The 24496-nt window shown below is 48.6% G+C and overlaps 2 protein-coding genes across 6 annotated transcripts in view; both read right to left on the reverse strand.

The window, feature by feature from the left end:
- Positions 1-699: 699 nt before the first annotated feature.
- On the reverse strand, positions 700-18403 carry tpcn2 (two pore segment channel 2). The gene is made up of 25 exons (XM_085272122.1): positions 18075-18403; positions 15450-15505; positions 15203-15279; positions 12061-12238; positions 11859-11975; positions 11644-11750; positions 10540-10612; positions 9830-9929; positions 9669-9734; positions 9527-9591; positions 7820-7911; positions 7638-7719; positions 7115-7204; positions 6917-7036; positions 6727-6786; positions 6134-6262; positions 5913-5962; positions 5637-5736; positions 3914-3985; positions 3767-3837; positions 3569-3674; positions 3241-3323; positions 3080-3161; positions 2520-2611; positions 700-2433 (listed from the first exon to the last, which is right to left on the reverse strand). Exons 1-25 carry the CDS (start codon positions 18223-18225, stop codon positions 2355-2357), a joined length of 2298 nt encoding a protein of 765 aa, XP_085128248.1. The 5' UTR covers positions 18226-18403; the 3' UTR covers positions 700-2354.
- A 3593-nt stretch (positions 18404-21996) lies between these two features.
- nadsyn1 (NAD synthetase 1) overlaps positions 21997-24496 on the reverse strand; it is a 10255-nt gene continuing 7755 nt past the window's right edge. For all 5 annotated transcript variants that reach the window (XM_085272577.1, XM_085272494.1, XM_085272525.1 and 2 more), the window contains 3 exons: positions 22900-23028; positions 22645-22821; positions 21997-22540 (listed from right to left, as the gene is read on the reverse strand). In XM_085272577.1, the coding sequence (XP_085128703.1) occupies positions 22505-22540; positions 22645-22821; positions 22900-23028 (342 nt within the window). In that variant the 3' untranslated portion in view covers positions 21997-22504. The remainder of the gene's footprint in view (positions 22541-22644; positions 22822-22899; positions 23029-24496) is intronic.

The following is a 24496-nucleotide window of genomic DNA, read 5'->3' on the forward strand; positions in this document are numbered from 1 at the left end:
ATCGCTTCCACACATTTGTTGTTCAGTCTCTGTGCGGACTGAAGCCCTCGTTGTTCATACGCAAACATTAAAGAGATTTAATAACAACAGAACTGCAGCAGAGGCTCTTTGTCCCGTTTTACTACATGCAGCTCTGTGAGAGCAGGTGGAGCTCACAGAGAGGGTGGAGAGGACGTTTACAGAAACACATCAGAGTTGGGAAAGCTGCAGGTAGATGCTGACTATGTTCAGACGCTTCCACCAGAAACTGATGCAGAAAAGAGCATTTTACAGGATCATTACAATAATAATTGTAATGATCGTGGCTCAAGAGTTGGGCGTTCGCCTTGTAATCGGAAGGTTGCCGGTTCGAGCCCCGGCTTGGACAGTCTCGGTCGTTGTGTCCTTGGGCAAGACACTTCACCCGTTGCCTACTGGTGGTGGTCAGAGGGCCCGGTGGCGCCAGTGTCCGGCAGCCTCGCCTCTGTCAGTGCGCCCCAGGGTGGCTGTGGCTACAATGTAGCTGCCATCACCAGTGTGTGAATGTGTGGATGACTGGATATGTAAAGCGCTTTGGGGTCCTTAGGGACTAAGTAAAGCGCTATATAAATACAGGCCATTTACCATTTTACCATAATTGTTATTACTGAATAAGTGTCATGAGATTCAGAGGACATAAAAATATTGAGCTGGACACTACAGCGAGCTGATGGAGTGAACGGAAACACGAGAGACGTCTTTGAGTTTCAGAAAAATATTTATTTCAAATCTGTTTCTGGGACATTCATACAAAAAGTGAGTTTTTCCCTTTTTACCCTCAGAGGTAGCAGCTCTGCACCACTAAACTCTCAGAACACGCTTGTCTAAAGCCGCGGCACGCCCTGAACGCCACATACAGCAGAAATCATGGCTCGGTCGTGTGTTTGTCCGACGTCAGGTTTCAGGGAAAACTCTGCGACGCTCAGCCTCGGGCCAGAAACACAGCAGAGATCAGATCTGGTGTCGTTCCAAGAAAAACAACTTTTTTATTTCCTGACAGACAAAAAGTCTCAGACAGGTCACTGCTTTCAGGTGTTTCCTGGTTTCTGGACAATTTGTCCTTCACATGAGGGGAAACCCCACAAACGTGGCACCGACGAGTCGAACGAAGCGGAAACCTCTAGAGAACGACGCTGCAGCTCGGGCATGATGTCCTTCCTGTGCACACGGCAGCGCTTCTGTGTTAAACGTCTCGATGAACCCGAGCTGCAGGCGCCCAGTGACTCCAGCCGACCTGCAACATTTTCCTCTGATGTGTCTGTCGCTGCTGATGACGAGGTCAGAGCAGGAAGTGAGGAAAGCTTCAGCAGCTCAGGCTGCGAGTGTCCACAGACGACACGCATCGCTAAGACAGTCAGGAAACACGGACCTGTGGGACGAGCCGGTCCCTGCAGCTCGCGTCTCTATGTGCAGATTAAGAGGGTTGTAAATAAACGTGCTCCCGTAGCTGCTGTGTATCCAGTTTGGCAGACGTCTCCCTCCTTTCTTAGAACAGATCTGAGACACTTGGACCTTCACAAAAACCCGAGCACTGATGTTTCTGTCCACGCGTGGGGACATGGCGTCCTGACATCTCCACAGCTGGACTCACAGCAGAGATCAGCCCAGACGTCATCACCATCTGCTCGGCGTCTCGCAGTGATGGAGACATGTCTCCGTCTAATGTTTGGCTCAGAAAGAATAGAAAGACGTGCTTTTGTCAACCTGCAGTGATCTGTGATGTCATCATCCTAACACGTGAAAGGTGTCAGCCTCTGGCTCCGCCCTGAACTCGATGAGTGAACAGCGCTGCAGAGCAGACGTGCGGTTTGTGTTTCCCTAAAGTGACCTCTGACCTGAGCCTGCGCGCGTCGGCGAGGATTTCACACTAAAGTCTGAAGTAAAGCTGAATGTGTGCGCTGCGTAACTCCGTCAGGTGGTTTCAGTCTGCAGAGAACGGAGACCCGCGTCTCCTGGAGGCTACAGCGCCGGTTTGATGAGACGGTGTTCTTGGATTTGATTGGCCGTTTGTCTGCATGCAAATCTGATGGACTCGCGCTGCCGTTGGGTCTGTGCTTTCAGCTCTGCTCAGCGCCGCTCCGGTCGGCCAATTAAAAGCCGCAGCTGCTCACGCTTCAGTTTGTTCTGGCAGCTTTTAAAGGCGAGCCGCAGCTTTTTGTGATTTCGGTTTGATTTAAATGAACGCAGGTGTTTCTCAGAACAGGACGGGACTGCAGGGCTTTGACTTGGAAATACTCAGAAGTGGGATTCCCGCTGGACTCAGCGGACGTTTTGCATTTAATGTTTTACAGGAACTTAAAAATGAACTGGCGGCAGAGCCTCGCAGGGCGCCGCCGTCACCACTGCAGCTGTAAGTGTGGATGCTGGTGCAGCTGGCACACCAACTCCTCCTCTGTGGGCTCCTGGATCTGCTCCCTGCAGAGACACGGGACCCACGGCAGGCAGTGAGCGTGGACTCAGGTTTGTCAAGCACTGAAATGCAATAAATAACAAATTCCCACCTGAATATGAGCTGAACCGAGGTTTCATATCTGATCCTCTCCACATCCATCACAGAGCAGCTGTGACTGCGGTCCCACTTGTAGATGAAGTTCTGTTAGGACAGAAAGACACACGTCAGAGCCTCAAAGCAAAAAACTGGAAAACCGCGAACAAACGTTTACAAGCGGCCTGTGCAGATCACAGCGGGACACGTGGCCTCAGGCATTTAGAAAGAATCAATCTGATCGTCACCAGGAAGAGAAGCTCGTTTAAAACGAGCTCCTGCAGGCGAAACAGGAACATTTAAACTGCTGCGGCCGTGTAACCTGAGCTGTCTGAAGAAACGAGGATGTCCAACATTTCTGAGCTTTCTTACAGAAGTGTCACAGTCGGGAACGCCGCCGATTCCTTCTCATATACGTCAATGTTGTTATTATCAGGATGTCCTAAAGACTCTTTCTGATTAAGAAGAACGCCGAGTGGCCCTGACACTTTCAGCTGGCTCTCTCTCACTTCCTGCCGCCGACCTTCGTATCTGACACCTGGTTCAGGGGGCGCCTGCATCGAGCGAGTCTCTCACCTCTAAGATGAGCGCCACGAACAAGTTGACCCACATGACCGACGAGATGAGCCACCAACACACGAAGTAGATCTTGGACCACCTGGGAAACAAATCATCATCATCATCATCCTGGCAGTAACCACCATAATTACGCCGCTGGGCTTAAACCGGTTTCTTACTCTGTGGTGTATCTGCTGTAGGCGTCGATGAAGGCCTGCCAGTTGTTGACGATCATGACGTCGTAGAGTAAAATGATGGCAGCCTGAGAGAAGGAGGACAGATGCTTCAGCACGTTTTAATCCCAGAGCCTCTAACTGAGCCGTGAGCAGGCTCACTGAAAGAAAACCGTTTTTATTTAAACACAACAAGTTCAGAGAAAACTAGAAATGCAGTCCCAGAATCCTCAGAGACATCCTCGTCAGATAGCAAATCCTCTGACCGAGGACAGAGACGCTGAACCTCAGGTTCAGGTGAGAGGCCGTCTGCACTCATCCAGGTGTGACTCACGCCAAAGTCGTCGAAGTTGTTGGGCCAATACTCGAGCTGCTCGTAGGTGCCGCACGCCACGCTGAAGTTGGAGGTGATGTTCTCCATGGAGGTGTTGGTCGGCACACTGACACGCAGAACGACACGAAACTGAACTTTACGATTTATTCATCAACACGTCCCAGTTTACGTGTCAGCGTGCTCAGACAGACTTCTTACCTGGAGTCAGGAGGTTTAATGGCGCCCTCGAAGAGCCAGATCCCAAACACAGCAAACACGTAGTACACCACCTGCACGCAAACAGCACGTCAGCAGCTTTTAGATTCACAGCACATCAGCTGACCCGCCCACGCTGACATCACTCACCACCAGGATCCCCGCGAACGCTCGCAGGTTCTTCACCAGGTCCAACAGCGTGCTGGCAACCAGAGCCATGAGCTGCAGAACAGAGCAACGTGCAGACTGAGTGGGAGGAGTCACTGCGTTTGCTGTTTCCTTTGTGCAGGAAGTTCATGTTTTAAAGCTGCCGCGTGTGGAACGCAGGACGATTATTTGAAATCGCTAAAAACTGTTGTTGATTCTCAGACTGCTGGCGTTCACAGCGGACATGGACGCTTCTTTCACTCTTTAGAACCGTCCTCTCTGTCCAACATGTGGCGTCCTCACACCAGTGTCCACATGTTAGACAGAGAGGACAGATGGTTTCATTTCATTTATTTATAAAGCACGTTTAATAACAGGGAGCTGCACAGAGTAACAGTTAAACAATGACATTGACAACGACGACAGGTAAGAAAATTAAAAGAAAAGTTTCGAAAGCCAGAGTAAAAAAATATGTTTTAAGATGCGATTTAAACAGAGTGACAGTCGGGCCTTTCTAACGTGGAGAGGTACAACCACAACCGCAAATGCCCGATCTCCTCTATGAACCAGCCTAGACTTATGTGAGGTAAGGAGCAGGCGATCGCTTGATCGAAGGGCTCTAGAGGGCGTGTAAAGCTGCAGCAGGTCAGACGAATAGTCCGGCCAACCAGCACTTTATACGTCAAAGATTTTGACTTTAACTGTAAAACGCACTGGAAGCCAATGAAGGGAAGCAAGCACGGCAGTGATATGTTGGCGTTTCTTCACACGAGTCAAAATGACACCAACTGTGTGCCATCTGAAATCTAGCCTGAGATCCTTCCCAGATGTGGCAACGCCCACTCGCATCCTGGGCCATGTGACCTCACTAAGTCACATGATAGGGTGTGGTTAGGTTTCACCTGAAACCCTGGCTGATTGTGACCTGCACCCGTTTTCACACCTTGGCTCGTGTGATTAGGTAGAGCAGGGGTGGGCAACTCCAGGCCTCGAGTGCCGGTGACCTGCAGGTTTTAGATGCGTCCTTGATCCAACACAGCTGATTCAGATGGCTAAATGACCTCAACACCTCCTCAACATAACTTGAAGTTCTCCAGGTGTGTTGACCCAGGGTGAGATCTAAAACCTGCAGGTCACCGGCACTCGAGGCCTGGAGTTGCCCACCCCTGAGGTAGAGGATCCACAGGGGGTCCACGGCCCTCTTGGCGACGCCCACAGGGCTTAAATCTGTGACTCTCCACCAATCGCTGCTCTTTGAAGTGAAGAAATGTATTTAAGAAAGTTAAAGAGGTCCGGACGCTTCTGTTTCCGAGCTCCTTGGACTGCGATGAGCTGGAGGACTGAGGAGCTCCACAGACTGGTTTTGTTCCAAATCGGCCTCCAATTCAAAATGAGCTCTGATCATTTTCTTAGTTTCTCTGTTTTCTGTGTTGCACTGTTAATAAAACCTGAGTTTATGGGAGCGTCCCAACGTTTTGCAGCTGGGACTGGATTTTTCTCACTTTTTGAAAAGCTGATGAAGCTCGATGGTGAAACAGGTGATGTAAGGATGTAAGAAGCAGCGAGACTCTTGCTGACGCTGACTCACACATAAACATGACCTGACTGTCACACATAAAAGCATTTATATATTTTTCTCCGACCTTCCAAGTGAAACTGTGAAAACAGTGTTTGGATATGATTCGTCGAACTCTGACAGACGACGTGTTTGAATCTGGGATCGTACCTTGATGTCCGGGATGATGCGCAGGAAGCGGAAAACAATCAGCAGGTTGACCAGACGGATCATCTCCCACAGCGACAGCACGCCGTGAGCGGAGGGCTCCCTGCGGTCAGAGGTCAGCATTTCTAAAACACGCGTGTCTTGATATGTTTGATCAGAGTGTTACACATGAAGAGAGCCGCTGGAGATGATTTTCACTCATTCGCTGGACTCGAGTGGGACTTCCCCCACAGAAACACACAAAAGGCACAAAGCTGAATTAAACAGACATGAACTCACCACTGAGAATACGGAAGCCTGTAGGTGATAAAAATGGTGATCTGCAGGGCCTGAAAGGAAGCAGGGGACACAAATTACCCTCCCAGTGTGGTTCCTACAGCGTCGTTACTAATGAAATTGACCAATCAAATGACTGCGATGTCATAGATTTGGAGAATAGACGGCAAACTGCCAAATACTGTGTTTAAAAAAGCTGGAAAACTTTAATCAGATGAGTTTACCAACAACAGGACGGTGAGGAAGCCGTCGAAGATGTTGTTCCTGTAGGACAGGTAGCCCTGCCAGCCGAACGCAAAGATCTTCACACACATTTCAAACAGGTAGTAGAGGATGAAGCACAGGTTGATGATCTGAGGGGAGATCAGGGAGAGTCACATCCGCTCATTGCTGAAGTTTGAATAACTCATCCTTTGGAGAGGAAGTCCAAACTCTGACCCTGTGATGAAAGTCCTGCAGTGTATCTGTAACTATACTAACTTAGCGTCCCTTAAAAATGCAGTTTTAGATTAATGCTAATAACAAGTCGACTTAAGCGATGGCAGCAAATGTCTGTCAGTGAGTTCACTGCAGTCACGCATCCAAAACAATCTGCAGTGAGACGAGATTTCAGGTCCTTGTGACAGTCTGACCTCTGCAGCTGAGCAGATACTTGCTAATCAATAACCTTCAAAATAAAATCCTAGAATTTCTGGAGCTCCGCCTTCATGGGCGGTCTGTTAGTACAGTGACCTCACAGCTGCCATATTATTGGTCACATGATGTCATTAACAACGCTTACATTAAGTCATTCACACAGTGAGTGCGACTGTTTCACCTCCAAGACGAAGTTGTCTCTCTCTGCTGTGGACTTCTCAGAGTTCAACACCAGGACAGTCTGAAACACACACACACACAGGCAGACACGCACACACGCACACAGAGTTGATGTTACAACAGGCTGACCCGCTCAGTGTGTGTGTGTGTGTGTGTGTGTGTGTGTGTGTGTGTGTGTGTGTGTTACTTACACATATACACACTACATTGGCCAGAGCCACAGCGTTTCCAAACAAAATGAGATAGTAGTGACTGAAGATCAGCTGGAGTTTCTGCAGGGTGGGAGAGCTGTACTGAGGCAGAGGAGGGTGCTGAAACACACACACACACACACAGTCAGACACAGTCTCTGAGATGTAATGCTGAGCACGTCTGGGCCCCGCTTCTACCTCCTTGATGCAGTCTTTATCAAGTTCATCAAAGATCTTGGTGAATTGTTCTCGATCCATGAAGCCGACGTCTTCGTACTGCTGCGCCACCTGAAGAGGAAGAATACATGGAGACATGTTAAAGGCTTTCAGGAGGTCCAACTGAAGACAGGCTGAGAGGGTCTGCACGTGTGCAGAGGAGGGAGAGGGGATATATCGGCCCAACGATGACGAAGATGAAGCTGCTGGCAGGAGGAGGAGAGGAAGACCTCAGAGGAGGTTCGTGGATGTAGTGAAGGAGACATGCAGAGGGTCGGTGAGACAGAGGAGGAAGCTGGGACAGGAGGAGGTGGAGGTTCTTCTTCTCCTGCATAAAATAAGGAACGGACTTCCTGTGAGTGTGTGTCTGCCTGTGTGTGTGTGTCTGCCTGTGAGTGTGTGTCTGCCTGTGAGTGTGTGTGTGTGTCTGCCTGTGAGTGTGTGTGTCTGCCTGTGAGTGTGTGTCTGCCTGTGAGTGTGTGTCTGCCTGTGAGTGTGCTCTGACCGTAGTGATGGCTGCTCTGTAGTATCTCTTCATCTTGACCCTGGACATCACCTCCAGCACAGCGTCGACACGAGCGCGCTCCCTAAAACAGAGACATGTGTGTGTGTGTGAGATTACTCCTCGTATTGAAGCGTTTCCTCTGAAGCGATGACAAAAGCTGCGCCGGCTTGTGCGAGTCTTACCCAGCAGCCCGTCGGGCTCCCTGGCAGGTGAGGACCTGGAAAGCTGCCCGGATCCCGAGTCGTCTCCTGAGGAATGACGTCTGGACCGACATCTGGACAAAAGCAGCAGCGGAAAGATTTTGTGAAGATCTCTGCTGCAGCTTAACGGCACAAAGCTCAGAGCGTGTTAGACAAACGTGGACGCTCGGTATCAAAAAGCAAACGTGCAGACTTCCCTGGATGTCTGAGAGCTTCTGTGGGATTTTTCTGCCACTCTTTGTTTCTGCAGGGCGATGAGGTGACTTACAGGCCTGAACGCTGCAGCTTTAAAGTCCACTGAGACGCCTCTAATCCTCCAGCAGGTGGCAGTACTGACTCACCTGTAAAAAGCGGCGTTTCAAGAGCCTCGTGTCGGGCTGCGAGGGGGATGGTCCTCCTGCTGGTTTCTGTGTGACGCTGGAGTCAGGCGTGTGACTCGCAGCGAGCGAGTCAGGATTACTTTGAAAACTCTGTGCTTCTTCACTCGCTGCACATTCACGTTTCCCACACGTGAATGTGCAGGATGTAAACTGCAAACATCTGTAAGGTCACCTTACAGATGTGGGGAATGGCGCTCTGCAGCGTGCAGCAGGGCCTGCTGGTTACAATGCATTGTTCTGCATTAGAGTCAGCTGCTGACATGCATGTGTTTCAGCAGGAGGACAGTTATGCGTCAGGAGTTTTTAAGTCTGGCTTGCTGATCAAGGTTTGAGCTTTGGTCTGCACAGGCGCGTATTCACAATAAAACAAATCCTGGTTTTGATGTGGGTCGGCGCTGCCGCTGCAGCAGAGCCTTCAGCTTGGACAAATCCAGAAGAACAAGTTCTACAACACAGAATTACTAAACTGGTCCGAGAGCTTTTAGGAGACGTCATTGTTGAGGCCCCGTGTTCAGCCTGCCCACCACCCGCCCGGTGGGGTGACAACAGAACTGCAAACCTGTCAGGCTGAGGAGTAAGTCAAATCTCCAGGTGTTGGAGGAAGTTTCACAGTTTAGATCAAACGTCCTGACGTGGTTGTGGGCGTGCAGCGGTCCACATGCAGACCTGTGAAGGCCGTTAAAGCCACACTCGACATGACGAATGAATAAACGATGGATCTGCGCAGCCCTTGATGCGATTCTCGCTTCCTGTGCGGTCGTCACTGAAACTGAGTTTGAACCACCGACCCAAACCTACCGAGTCCCGTTCGCTGCACAAACCAAAGAAGGAAAGAATGAGTGAACACGAAAGGAGGCAGTGGAAGAAAACACGAGTGAAGTGTGAAACGAGCGGAGGTCTGGTGTCGGGGCACACGCCAATACAAACGAGACCTTTCTGTGAATAAAAAGCAAAATCCAAGAGCACGAATCAGCAGATTAAAAAGTGCTTGACAAACCGTAGTGAGACTGTGCTGTGCATTGTGGGAAACGTAGGCGTCAGCAGCCTGAGGTCGTGGGATCGTCCGCGTCTCACGCCAGCCGCCTCTCGTAACGAGAGCATTACCTCACAGGATGAAGTGGCCCTCAGCCCATTCCCCGTGACTACTTCCCACACTCCGGGCTTGTTTTTCCCCGTTTCCAACACAAAACCTACATCACAGCTCGTGGACACGCCCACTTTTCCAGCTGGGCGCAGCCGCCGCGTCTTGAGTCAAAATAAATCCCTGAAGCAAAGACTGGAAGAGCTCAGTCATGTGTGAGTGACTCACCAGCAAATATCCCCTGAACTGGTTGTAGATGATGGCTGTCAGTAGGTTCATCAGACAGTAGGTTCCTGCGGGACGACAAACGTTCCTGTGAGCCTGACTGTCAAACACCTCAACGCTGGGGTCATAACTAACGGCTGCTTACCGATGACGCTGAAGGCCACGAAGAAGATGGCGTAGCATCTGTTTAGGGAGTAGGCGGGGATCATCACTGTGACACAACAAAAAAAGACGATGGCATTAACATTAAACTGTCTGTGGCCGTGGCGTGACCGTGGCGTGACCGTGGCGCGACCGATCGTGTACCATCGGGGTTGTTGGCTGTGGTGAGCAGCACCAGCAGAGACGTCAGGGAGCTCGGCAGGTTTCTGAAGTGTAGCTCCCACTCGCCGTTCTTCTTCGGGTCCTGAGCACAAACACAGACAAGGAGCGATGAGCCGACACCAAACCTGCAGTTCCTCTAACGTCCAGCAGAGGCAGCAGGGAGTCAGGCCCCATAGACTCCCATGTTAAAACTTCACAGCAGAAATACACACGTTTACAGCCTGATACACAAACTGTTTGTCTCTGTGGATGTGTCTGCACGGGGGGAGGACGTTTCTGTAACTCAACTCTTTAAACTGATTTTGCATTATTAGGGGCGTGGCCTCTCTGACTGGCAGGTGGATGGTGACACAGGCGGCTGAAGCTGCTAGCTTCACCTGAGCTGGACCTCTGCATCGTGTTTGTGCTGTTGGAGCCTTTTGGAGCATTTTAATGACATCATGTGACCAATAACATGGCTGCTGTGAGGTCACTGTACTAACAGACCATTAAAGAAGGCGGAGCTCCAGTTTTCGGATATGAAATCCTGAGCACATGTGGTTAGCATTATGGCTGCTGTGAGGTTAGTGTCATATTTTATTTAAACTACTTTGTGTGTCCACACACACACACACACACACACACACACACACGTCTGTACAAAGCCAGTGTGTTCAGTTTAACAGGGCGTGTTCATGAACACCTGAACTCACCTCATTTTTAGCAAACAGCAGCATGCCGATCATAGTGAAGAGGCAGAGGTGGAGAGCCAGCAGCAGGATGACACTGCAGAGACATCACACACACACACACACACACACACACACACACACACACACACACACACACACACACACACACACACACACACACACACACACACACGATGTTTAACCTTTAACCCACAGCTGCTCCTAAACTCTGATTAAAGCTCATCATCATCATCGTCCAGCTGACACTAATCGTCATACTGGGAGATGCTCTGACTCTTAAAGAGTGAATCAGCCTCGATTCAAACGTCGTCTCGGTCACTGACCTGTGGTCACAGTGTCGTCCTTTTAAATATTTCCTCATAATAAACTGAGTATTAATCATGTGAAGATTATTCATCCTATTTTCAGGATTATAACAGACGTAGTCTGAGACTGAGGATTCCCTGCGTGCCCACTGAGCAGCATCATCAGTGGGCAGCTCAGCTGTGTGGGCCAATCATACGGCACCAAATCTGTTCAAAGGAGGAAGATGGAGGCAAAAATCCTGAAGCAGTTTTATGGTTTTCAAGAATAAAGCTGTAACAGTTTAAAAAGCCAAACGCGAGCAATCATTTATCAGTTCTAGAGTCGCTGCTTTGCTCGATGAGCAGCCTGCGGCCACCGGCTGAGGAAGCAGCGACAGAAGTGAGAGTGCGCTGATGTCTGTGGCGGCGTTTTTATTCAACGAGTCAGAAGTGAAATTAGAAATAACAAACCAAGTGAGAGTTTCATTCTAGTTTCAGCACAGATCACAGAAAATACCGACCAGCGTGCCGCTCTGTGCCGGCTGACCTCACCACACAGGAGGAGCTGTGGCGGTCTGACCGAGAGCTCGCACAGGTGAAGCAGGTGAGGTTCACTCCTGACAGTCAGCTAACACTCAGCAACAAACCCTCTTTGAATCTTTCATTTATTCTGCGATGGTCAGAGGAGACTGAGATCTGCTCACACTCTCTCCATCTCACCGCTGGCGTTTGGATTTAACGCGACGACACAAACGATGTGGGTGAGCTGTGCTTCCTGAACAGCAGAGCACGTCCCAACAGGCTGACGGGTTTGGGATACCTGGCGATCTCCGGCAGCGTCCTCTTGATGCACTTCAGCGTCTTCTTCATGAGCGAGGAGTTCTGCAGGAGGAAGAACGGCCGCAGGAGCCGCCGCACCCTCAGTTTCTGAAGAAGGAAGGAACATCAACCCGGGATTTTATTTTGACAGGTTTACGTCCCCTGACCTTTGACCTTTCTGTATAGCAGAAAAATCAAACCTGGACTGATCCTCACCTCATCACACACCATGCTGACGGACAGCACCCAGTCCATGACAGAGATCAAAATGACCACAGTGTAGCCAATCAGCCATTTGCTCTTCCCGAACTCCTCCCAGCCAATCAAATAGCTCTGCGGGAAAAAAACACATCCAGAACCGGATCGATGGGAACGTTTACTCTGATTTAATGGGTTTTCCCGGGTTTTCCCCGCTCACCTTAACAGCGACGTCTACAGAGAGGATGATGAGGCAGATCATCTCGATGCTCTCGGTGAGGCCGCAGGGAGGCTGCCAGGCTGGAGAGCGATGCCGGGGGTCCGAGGAGATGGAGAAGGAGGACGGGCGCTCCGCGAAGGCCAGCAGCAGCACCGCCGCAATGGTCAGACCCAAACCCCTGAAGGCGGAGAGAGAGGAGGGCTCTTTAAACTCGTACCACAGAAACACCGCGAGCGCTCTCAGGGCGACCTTTAAACATCATCTGCAGATTTTCATCAGTGTAGCTTTAAAGCACAAACACGGATCCTCAGCTCTTCCTACCCTGCACCCTCAGGCATGATCAGCATGCTTTAAAATCCTCAGCCTGTCGCACTACAGGCAACAAGTTCTTCATTTGTGGCTGAGAGAAGCAGAAACATGACTTTTAATAAAAAGCTTGTTGGCTGCTAACCAATCAGCAGCAGCTGTTCTCAGGTTCCCACACGGCCTCATTCACTTGGAGATTTACTCATTTTTCCCTTTTTTGGATTAACTTTCTATTTTAACATTTGGTAAGGAGACCACAGGTGAACACTTCTGTTGTGTAGCAGCTTCGCCTGTAAACATGAACCCCCCTCCCCCCGCTGGGGTCACTGTGACTCTTTAAAGCGTCTCACAGAAAATTGATCTGAGGTCTCGACGCTCTCGCTCACAGCTCAGAATAGGACCCAGCTATTTTTAAAGCAGCGTCCACGGAAAGAGCCACGGCACTCAGAGCCAACGGGACATGTCTGTGACACTGTGGGACACCGTGGGACACTGTGTGACATGTCTGTGACACCGTGGGACATGTCTGTGACAGCGTGGGACATTGTGGAACACCGTGGGACATGTCTGTGACAGCGTGGGACATGTCTGTGACACCGTGGGACACTGTGGAACACCGTGGGACACGTCTGTGACAGCGTGGGACACGTCTGTGACACTGTGGGACACCGTGGGACACTGTGTGACATGTCTGTGACACCGTCGGACATGTCTGTGACAGCGTGGGACACTGTGGAACACCGTGGGACATGTCTGTGACAGCGTGGGACATGTCTGTGACAGCGTGGGACACGTGGGACATGTCTGTGACAGCGTGGGACATGTCTGTGACACTGTGGGACACGTCTGTGACAGCGTGGGACACGTGGGACATGTCTGTGACACTGTGGGACACGTCTGTGACACTGTGGGACACCGTGGGACCCTGTGGGACACTGTGGGACATGTCTGTGATAGTGTGGGACATGTCTGTGACACTGTGGGACACGTGGGACACGTCTGTGACAGCGTGGGACATGTGGGACATGTCTGTGACAGCGTGGGACACGTCTGTGACACTATGGGACACGTCTGTGACACTGTGGGACACCGTGGGACATGTCTGTGACAGCGTGGGACATGTCTGTGACACTGTGGGACATGTCTGTGACACTGTGGGACACCGTGGGACACTGTAAATAAGGAGCAGGTTTTACTGTAGGCAGAACTGCAGCTGGTTATGAGGCACAAAAAGGAACTCTGTTATTTCTGTTAATAATTGTTAAAGTCATTTTAATGCAGACAGAGCAGAACATGTTTTTTCATTCAGCCTCTCTTTGTTTTGTCTCGGCGCCAAAGTTACTGAGTGCAGAAAAACAGGAAGTGAAGAGAAGCTGATGCAGCATCTAAGTCGACTGTTTCGTGTCAGAGATATTTTAGTTTTCACACATGTAGAGACTATATTCAAAAACACACCGATCACACATTCTGAGCACCGACAGGTGAAGAGATCAACCTCCCACCTGTTGGTGGGCGGGGTCTATCAGGCAGCAGGTGGACATCTTGTCCTCAAAGTTGATGTTAGAGGAAGAAAAACGTGCGATTGTTACGCTTTGAGCCAGTTTGACAGTTTGGGTCAGAGCATCTGCAAACCTGCAGCTCTGTGTTCCCGGCCTGCGGGGGGCGGGATCTGTCAGAGTGATCCAGGGAAGGAACGGGATGTGCTGGACACACAGTCCGATCCACCGAGGCCCCCCTCACAGCTTACAGGACTGACAGGACCTGCTGCAGATACCACAGCACGCCTGCAGGGGTCGAGCGGAGGCCACGCCTCACAGGTCAGAGGGACGGACGCAGTATTAGGCAGGTGGTCATAATGTTACGTCTGCTTGGTGTAAATTCTTGTTTTTGAATGAGCGACCCAGGCCTGGTGAACCTGCTGTGAAATATCATCTATATAAATAGATATCAGAGGATAATTGAGCACTACGACTGTTCTCCTTCTCTTAATTTGGGCTTCTTGTAGCCAACACGTAAGATCACGTGTACATGTTCAGTTTCGTGCAGTCACGGCGATGCAGCAGAAGCAGTGCAGGACTCGTGTGTTCGGTGAACTCTGCACCGTCTCAAAGTGCCTTAAACCAGCGGTCCCCAACCCCCGGGCCTCGGACAGCGAGAGTTGAGGCTCGGGTGTGAAATTTATGTTTTTCAAGGTTTTTATCGTTAACTCGGTTTCCCGGGATCTTTGCAGTCGTGCGTCTTATTTTGAAAGAAATATTTATGCGTTACTATAGTGACCAGAGAGCATTAAGGGGCAGAGAGGAGGATGTTACTCTCAACGTTGTTGGTGCACTTCAGGAGGACGCTGCTGATAAAGTTACACAATTACACAGTGAATTCGCGTTTATTATTATTATATATATTTATGTCTCGGTCGGGTCGTTTATTTTGTTGCATTTATCCGCCACATCTTAAAGGCCGTGAAAATATTATCTGACATTAAACTGGTCCGTGGCGCCTTTAATCTCTGCATCATTGTGATGCTCAGTTTGAACTTCAGCAGGTCGTCTTCACCGTGTCGAACACGCCTAAATGCACTGAGTTGGTGCCACGTGATTGGCTGATTAGATCACTGCGTTAACGAGTAGTTGAACAGGTGTTTCCAGTGAGTGTCTCAGCTTACCTGAATAAGAAAAGTTCAGTTTGCATTTGCTGTGTGGAAATAACTGAAATGGTAAATTTCTGGAGCTCCACGACTGCATGCAGCAGGGACAGAGGTCAGAGGTGAAGGGTCAGAATTTCCATATGTAAATATTTTGCGGTTGCTCTGAACTCCAGGAGAGTTTGAGCTACTTACCACTGGATTATCCCAGAGTAGTACCATCGATACAGGCGGAGGGAGCCTGCATCCACTCGGTGGTTGATGGAGCGGTACTGTAATCAGGAAGAATACTTCAGTACAAATAATAATCTACAGGTGTTTTATTTTGTCTACAAGTGTGGGGACAATGTTTTCCTGCAGGGTTGCTTTCCAGAAGCTCCCACAGTGCAGGAATCATGGAGGAGGACAGAGTGGAGGATTTGACAAAGTTCTGTTCTCTCACCTTTATGGCGTCCTCGATGAACACAACAGCCTGTTGGATGTAGAGTTCCTCGTCACCTGTGGATGGTGAGAAAAGAGTGAAATACAACGACCTGAAGAGTAGAAAGGAGAAAGTTTGGGGCCCGGCCGGGCTGAGGGGGGGCAGCTGAACCACAACAGGAAGCACAGGAGCTCCGTATTTAATACCAGAGTGAAAACGTGCACCTTTAACCAACACACATGCCAACGCAAACCAACAGGTGTCAGTAAGGCCTCTGTGTCCTTCTTTTATATACAGTCTATGTGTAATACAACACAGAGAAACTTTTACTTCCTGTGGACAAAAATCAACATCGTCAGAAACAAAGGGTCCAGCCCTGTGAGAGCTTCAGTCAGACGTGGTTCAGGTTTGCATGGAGCTTCTGGCCTGATCTGATGAATGTGTCACTCTGGACTCAAACCTGTGACACGTTTCACTCACGTGTGTGCTGAACGTGCAGGTTTGGACAGAAGCTCAGAAGCAATGTGGAGACGACAGTTTAGCAGCTGTCAGGTGATCAAGTTTAACCACTCTGACCTTTCCATCCAGCACTTACACAGACATGATGACTCACACACACACACACACACACACACACACCGAGTGCTGCTGATCGATGCATCACAGCAGAATGTGTCACTGGGGGTGGTTGTGGTGGGTGTCACTGACAGGACAACACTTTAAACGGTTGCTCTCTCTCACACACACACACACACACACACACACACACACACACACACACACACACACACCAGCAGCAAGGTGTAAAAAAAAAAAAAACTCCACTGAAGTCATTTCAGTTTCAAGTTTCTGTGAAATTTCGTTTTTGATTTGAAGTAATTTGAACATGAAAATATAAATTTGAGTCTAGAAAAAGAAAAGAATATTTTGAACATTTGAGGTGAAATAAAAATAAAAGCAGGAAGTGTCTGCAGGTTTGGTGGTGGTTTCAGAAAAACCATCCTGAGGAGGATTTTATTGAGTTTAAAGAGGCTGAGACTGAGTCAGGCGTGTTTCCTCTGAAACGTCCTCCACGTCACACTGACGGAGAACTCCACCCTCTGGAAAAGGAAGACCGACTGCTTTGCTGTCAAATCTGCGTTTAAATGTAAAGTCTGATGCTTCCTCCATCAGTGAATCCACTGAGTCATTTAGCCTCTTCTTCTTTGGTGTTTTTGCGTTTTCCTTGAACACGTCGCAGTTCAGAGTCACTCACTGACGACCTGTTTCCCTCCAGCACTCACACAGTCACCAAACACTGACTAACCAGCAAGGCAGAGCAACCAAAGGATTGCTTATTGTGAGAAAAGACAAAGTAGTTAATAACTGGTGAAAACTTATGCTGCCTAATTATTACAATAACTAAAGATCTGTGTAAATACGTCATTAGTTTCTCTGGTACATCTGATACATGTGACCTCGCACACGTCCAGCTGCACCTCAGAAACAGGCTGGTCGTTCAGACACGATCAGCAGTATTCACTTAACCACAGACGGGAACACAGGACAGACTTTGAGCCTTTCAACCAGGGGTGCCCGACTCATACAGCACAATCTGACCTCAAGAACCAATAAAACCCTGCAGTGCTGTGCAAAAGTCTTGAGCCACCTCTCACTTCTTGCTTATAAGGAGCCGGACGGTCCTGTAAGCAGCTCTGCAGATTTCTGAAAGTCGTTCTTTGGACACTGGCTGCTTCTTCACTCATCCTCATCCTCAGTCCTTGTACTTGACCATTTTCAAGGGGATGTTTTTATTCACTTGTTAAGTCACTAAACACTGAAAACTTTAAGAAAACTGCACCGTGGAGGACAGACGAAGAAGAAGTGTGGGGCCTAATAAAATCTATCTACAGTGTCCGAGAGGCATGTGCTTAAGAAACACAGGAGCTGAGAGCTGATCGTCTGCTGCTCACTGAAGCCTCGCCAGGACTGTCTCGGTGGACGGGCGGCTATCAGGAAACCATTCTTAATGAAGGGAAACGGGAGGAAAGGCTGAGGAATGAAAATGACACAAGGACTGGAGTGAAGCTCACAGGACCAGGTCTGATCCACATTCAGACCTCAGCGTTACTGACTCGGTGCTGGAAACATCCAAAGGAGAGCTGCGAGCGTCCTTCAGCCTGGAGATCCTCACAGAGACGAGCTGCAGGATGAAGCTGCTCTCACCAAATATGCCCTTTTTAGAAACATTCAAACTCTGTTTCTGTCTTATATGTTTGTCTGCACGTTTCAATCAATTGTGCACCTTTTAAAAAGAGCCGTGGCTCAGGACTTTTGCACAGCAGTGTACTTTAAAAAGTACTTTCACATGTTCCAGGTGTTGCTCATCATCTGGAACAACAGCATTTCAATCTTTGAGCTTTCCTTTCTCGTCAGTAACGCTGCGAATCAAAACGCCGGGAATAAGATTGGACTAAAATAATAAAGAAACGTCATCTGTGTGAGGAAGCTCTGACTCTGCAGCTGTGGGCGTGTTTAACCTGAGCCTAAAAAACTACCTGCCTGCGCTCACCTGAGTAAATCAGCTGATCCGGTGACTCCCGGTACTCACAACATGACAACTTTTCCCAGCTCACTGCCACACCTGAAAACGTAAAAGCCGCTCACCTGGCTCCCTGTCCACACTGCTCGAGTCCCCGTACACCGAGTCCGACATCCTCCTGCCGCCCGGGGCCCCTCCGCGCTCCGAGCCGGTCCTGGAGCCATATTCCCCGGAGGCTCCGTCCAGGCTGCCGGACAGCAGGCTGTCCGTCTCCATCCGGCTCAGATCAGAGTGTCGGAGTCCGTCCAAACTCCAGAACAACAACAAGAAGGCGCTCAAACAGAAAGCAGCGCAGCGTGCGGGAGGAAGTCCTCCTCCTCCTCCTCCTGCGCCAGTCAAGCTCCACCCACAGCACAGAGTCACGTGCTCAGAGCTGCCGGAGCAGGAAGCCAGCAACGAAAGTCAGGTTCGCTTTACCGCGTGGAGGTCATTAATCCACACAGATGAACTCACCTGGAGAAAAAGGGCGCGAGCGTCACAGTTACGTCACACGGAGACACGAAAACACTGTAAATAGTGATGGCGACAACAGGGAAAACTGGCGTTTCTGTTAAATGTGGGTCAAATCAAACGGATGAACTGGTTGGAGTCTGCACCTCTGAGATTATTAATCTGATCCAGCTACATCAGCCACACCAGGGGTGTCAAAAATAAGGCCCAGGGGCCAAAATCAGCTCGAGTCCAGCCCGGCCCACGGACAGCTTCAGGAAATATGAAGGAGGGCCAAAAAGTTTGGACCTTTAAATGTATTTTAAAAGGTTATTAAGCTTTTCTTGCTGCCACAGACTCACTATGAGCATTACTAGTGAAGTAATACATAAACAGTTAATTCCACACAAAAGGACATTTTCTGTTTTCTACCATCGCAGCTCTGACCACACATTTGTTGGATTTCTTATTTCGTCCCAAAGAGTCGTGCTGTCAGATTTCTTCATCGTGTATCTGAGACGTGTTCGGACATCTCGGGGATTAAACGTGTGTTTAAACGTCGGTACCAGAGCGTGCTGTATGTGGCCCAACGTGTAAAATCAGTTTGACATCTTTGGCCTAACACAGAATCCTGATATCAGTAATCTTTACTTTGTATTCATCATATTTATTTTGCCCTACTGAGATGAAAAACAAGATTATTTTTAGATAACCTAAGTGCATGAAAGAAACCTGTCACATTATTTATTTCCCCCCAAAGGTGATTAACTGATTTCATCATCGGCTCCTTGTAGTGGGCCTCGGCTCTCTTTCACTGCTCTGGGTAGAAATCTTTAGATTTAATCTCCGTGCAAAGTTTACGCACAGATTTTTAATCACCATTACATCATCATCAGATAACGTCTCTGATGGTAGAAGAGTCACGTGACCCACACAAAGAAGCCAAGAACAGATTTAACAGGAAGTTGATAACTTCTTACGCTGGGCTCTTAGGCTTGGATGTTCCAGTGCAGACCGAGGAAGCCTGGCCTTGTTCAGCTTCATCTGCAGTACACCCCTCAGTAGTTTCAAGGCTTCTTTAACACAGTGTGATATTCATTTAGTAAATTATGGACACATTGAGATACATTTTTAGGACACGGCCATGTTGTGTCTCCAGTGTTGGGAAGGTTACTTTTAAAACGTATTCCATTACAGAATACAGAATACATGCCCCAAAATGTATTCTGTAACGTATTCCGTTACGTTACTCAATGACAGTAACGTATTCTGAATACTTTGGATTACTTAATATATTATCATGCTTTTTACAACTACGTGAATGTACTATTGCTGTGTGATTTATTACTGTTACTGAAGGTCCACGACTCCGAACTGTAGTAAAGGGACCTCTGACTAATACGGCGGGGTCCCTGTCGGCTCGTAGCCGAAAAATAGCTTTACTTTGTTGTGTGGGTCAACTTTTCTTGCGAGAGACAGAGAGAGGCGTTGAAAGGCTCCAACGGAACTTATTGTTTTCGGAGGAAAACACGAACACGGTGTACAGTCGAGTCTTAATAGCTTACTTACAACTGGGCTCGTCAGGCTCTCTTCTTGGCTGCAGTGGTTATTATTATATTTACATGCTTCCAGCTCCCGTTTTTCCTCCATGACAGCTCGTACCTTTCCACTCCCCTTTTTCTCCCTCCTCGCGCTCACAGACACATAACGTGTATGGCAGTCCATTCTCCCTGCAGCACGGACTACACTGCCCATGATGCTTCATTCTTTAGAGCTATGCTTGTAGCATTCTGCCTGTTAGCTTAGCACAACAACAACAACAACGAAAAGGCGCTCTCTCACCCAGGAAACACACAGTGGCAGAGAGAGAGAGAGAGAGAGAGCGTCGCCCTGTAACCATGGCAACCGTAGCGCTGCCGCCTGGAACAACAGAACGTAGCTGTCAAACAAAACCCAAACAGTCCTGACCCGCGACAATATGAAACAGGAAAGTACCGCAGTGTAATCCATTTATTTCAACAAAGTAACTGTATTCTGAATACCACCTTTTTAAACGGTAACTGTAACGGAATACAGTTACTCATATTTTGTATTTTAAATACGTAACGGCGGTACATGTATTCTGTTACTCCCCAACACTGTGCGTCTCTGATCTGTGGTCATTCAGTTCAGCCACGCCCGTTTTAAGACGTTAAAAGAGGACTTTGCCTTGCTTCCATCTTTTATGTACAGTCCATGATGGAGACTTCTTTGCTGCACCATAGCAGAGTTCAAAAGACAGATTAACAGATTAACAGCATGTCATGAAAGCGCCACAGTCTAATGAGTGTGAGAGTTTAAGCACCACAACAGAAAGGTCACGTCATGATGAAACGACCTCCGGATGTCGGGTTCCTCCTCAGAAACTGAACGCTGAGCTCTTGAGGCAGAGCTCAGAAGAGGACGTGCCGGGTTTCAGAAGCCTGAGTCAGGAAAATGACAACACCTGAGTTTATGATGGGTAACAAATATCATGTAAGCTCGAGCTCTGAGCTGTGGGAATGGATGCGAGCCGCCTCTCTGCAGTCCTCCAAGCATCAGTGTGGTTTTAGTAAAAAAGGGATTTTTTTGTTTTTCAAATAGACGTCATCAGTACATTTGAAGCAGTTATTGGGAATTATTCCATCAGGGTGAAACGAAGGAACCTGCAGTGCTAATAATGTCGCCTTCGTTAAAACCACGTTAACGGCGGTGAAACAGTCACTCATGTATTAAAGAAGCTCTCTGCATGCAGACAAACCTGTGAGAGCAAAAGGAACCGAGTCTGAGCTGCTCGCCACGTGAAGCCTTCATGCACGCTTGATCACCCAGGTACGGAAAGTTCCTGGGATCTTAATGTTGGTGGTGTTGAACGCCCCCTGCCTCGCTCACAGTCACGTATGACGTAAACCCTGGATCGCCCTGGCTACGGTCAGTTTGACAGAACAAACATGGCAGCCAGATATTTCTCACACACGTGAGGATTAACACAGGACCATCCCCACCTGACCTCTTCATAAACACTTTGACCTTATTGTCACGTGACTTTAGCTAAACGGTGAAAGACTGACTCGAGTTAAAGCTGCTTCTGTTTTTTAGTAAGTGTAATCTTGAAATGACTAATATTGTGTAGCTTTAAATACCAAAACAAACCACGACGGTTTACTCTGACCTATGAAATACCTCGTCCCCTCAGACATGCCACGCTGTCCTCTAATGTCCCACAACCACCTGTATCTGATCCACGTCACGCCACAGATATGAACAGCTATGCTGAAGAATAAGCTGAGACGAGAAGCTCGCCGTGGTTTGTGCGCTTCTTCAGCAACCTGCTGGCACGACGTCTGCGACACCCAGGCTGGTTCGGTCTGCAGAGATCATTTCCTCCTTCATAACAACTGCATGTTTCTATAACTCACCTGTTTAAATTGTATTAAGGCTTAAAGTTTGCATGAATAGGCGCGTGGCCTCTTTGACGACAGGTCTAACCCTAACCTGTACGCAGTGTTCTGACTGCGGCACATACAGGACAAAAAAAAACACAATCAAGAGATCTTTTATTTCACACGTGGACACTTGAGATGATCCTGTATCTTTAAATTTTACACAGAACAAGATCAAAACAAACCGGACGGAGGACAGAATCAGAAATAATCAGGGGCGATGCAAAGCTGCACAATAACACACAAAGAGAGAAAAACAAGCAGAAGAATTGTGTGTCTGGATCATAGACTGTAGATAAACGATGGACCCAGGATGCCCCCTGCTCCTTTCTGACTCTAAGGGGACCATCATCTCCAGAATGTTTGATTCAATCACACCTGAGACCAGTAAAGAGGAAGCGCCCCCTGCTGGGGGCCAGAAAGAATGCAGGATTAAGGCGTTTGATTTCACAGTCTGTGTAAATGGTTGTTTGAAGGGACGACAGTTGTTATTAATGTCACTGAGGTCAGGAAAGCACAAAAGCATCGTTCGTGGTCTTCGGCTTTGATCAAGCGGGACGTCTTCATGGTCATCGGAGTCACGAAGGGCCGATGACCTCTGCTTCTTAGCGCTTCGCCGTGTTTGCAGCCATCTGGGTCACCTGGAAGAACAGAAACACCTGCTCACAGCGCGTCTTCATCGACGCGCCGCTCCTCTGATCATCTTTTCTCGTTCTGACTGGGAGAGAAACGCGATGATGCTCACCTGGTCGTCGATGCACCTGAACTGCCAGCTCCAGCTTGCGTTGTAGAGGAAAGGCCTGAGGTCGAAGCGGTTGTCGTCAGGACTGTAGCTCTCGGCGTGGTAGGACGGCGTGACCGTGGTCATCTTGTGGCGGTTCACAGAGTACATCCTGAAGAAGCGCTTGACCTTCTGGGCCACCTAAAGGAAAACCACGAGCTTGCTTCAGGTTAGGCTGCTGGGGACACGACCTTCATACCTGTGACCACTCAGACTGACCTCTGAGGGCGAGAGGGCGTCCTTCCACGTGTGAATGAGTTTACAGAACATACTGAAGGGGCCGCACTTGGAGATCTTCCTCAGTCGTCCGATCACAGACAACTCAGAGTAGGTCATCCCCATGTCGGCCTGCGGGGGGAGCACACACAGCGCTAACAGTCTTTAATAGCAGTCATGACGTGATGCTAGCAGAGCGCTTCACGCTGACATCTTTGGACTTTATAAAGACGCCTGCAGTCAGCAGCGAGCTGCAGTTAGCTTCCTGTCGCCTGTGTACAAAGAGGCTTCAGCCCGCCGGGGGGGCCTGATGGTTGCAGGGGCCCCTCGTCTACATCATACTGCACGCTCATAATCACAGTGTTACAGTAAAGCGGACTCTTAAGTGGTTAAATCGTGGACTGAACTTTAGCTGCACTCAGTCATTTTACTCTCACTATGAGCAGAGGGGCATGCTGGGAGATATACAATATAATATATATTAGGGCTGCTACAAACGATTATTCTGATAGTCGACTAATCAGATCATCATCCACTGGACATACAGCGTACAGCTTATTGCACCAGCAGCATCTGCTCTCATATAACTATCATTAGCTTACAGCTTTAAGTGTTTACGGTGCTAACTAAAAATAAAGACAAGATGATAGTTTATTAAATTTTAATGAAATTTGCAGATTGTTTCGGTGAAGTTTAATAAACTCCTTGCTATCTAAAATATAACAGGACACCGGAGTAAATTCTGGAGCATCTCACACTTCTGATAATCAGCTGTCTGCTTGACGTTTATTCAGCTGTGTAAAAACTATAACTTTAATCTCAGCCAAACCGATTTACTCAGGAACAAATAAAACACTGAAAAAAGCCAAACAATAACATTTTAAGTTATCTAAGTGACTTATATATCATGTTTAACCTGAGAGAGAAAGACGGCGGTGGGTTTGAAGCCAGGAGTCCGGTGTTCTCACGGCTCTAGCTAGCCTTGCTCCCGGCTAGCTATCGAGCTAGTGGGTAACAGACGTCTCCGAAAACGTCGGAGCGCTTTTGAAAATATGCGGTGTCCTGATAAACTGAGCAGATATTTGAGGTTTACACAGCTACATTCTCCATGAAAATATGTTAAACTTTATTTTGTGACCCAGAAAGAATAATAAGAGTAATACTAAAACTAACTAGCTGCCGCCATTGTTGGAAACTGAGCTGGGCCGCGCTATGAATTCTGGGACGCTACTTCTTCTTCTTCGGGGTTTAACGGCAGCTGGCATCCTTGTACATGCAGTGCTGCCATCTTCTGTTTCAGTCCGTTATTACACTCTTAAATCCTGCTACTTATTCCTGCGTCTTTTGTGATCTTACAAAGCTTCAAACGACGCGTCGACTATTAAATCAGTCGTCGACGATTTTGATAGTCGACTAATCGCGGCAGCCCTAATATATACAGCAGGATGAAGACGCTGCAGGGCTTTGGAATTGTGCTGAGCAGCAGAGTTGGTGGGTTGAGGTTTGTGTGCAGGAGCTTCGCGGCAACAATCATGTCTGTCATACAAACTCATTTCATTCTGAAGTCTCAGAGTGATGAAGGCCCGTTCCCGTCTGCGTC

The sequence above is a fragment of the Mchenga conophoros genome, linkage group LG1, assembly GCF_057382185.1.
Source record: "Mchenga conophoros isolate Kocher_MC1m ecotype Shallow Benthic linkage group LG1, M_conophoros_male_GT1.1, whole genome shotgun sequence".
Classification (NCBI taxonomy): domain Eukaryota; kingdom Metazoa; phylum Chordata; class Actinopteri; order Cichliformes; family Cichlidae; genus Mchenga; species Mchenga conophoros.

Coding starts and splice junctions, on each gene's coding strand:
- tpcn2 (XM_085272122.1), bottom strand. CDS start 18,225: ATGGAGACGGACAGCCTGCTGTCCGGCAGCCTGGACGGAGCCTCCGGG. Junction 5,963..6,133: donor TCCTCACCGTCCTGTTGTTG/GTAAACTCATCT, acceptor GCTTCCTTTCAG/GCCCTGCAGATCACCATTTT. Junction 3,324..3,568: donor ACAACTTCGACGACTTTGGC/GTGAGTCACACC, acceptor TCCTTCTCTCAG/GCTGCCATCATTTTACTCTA.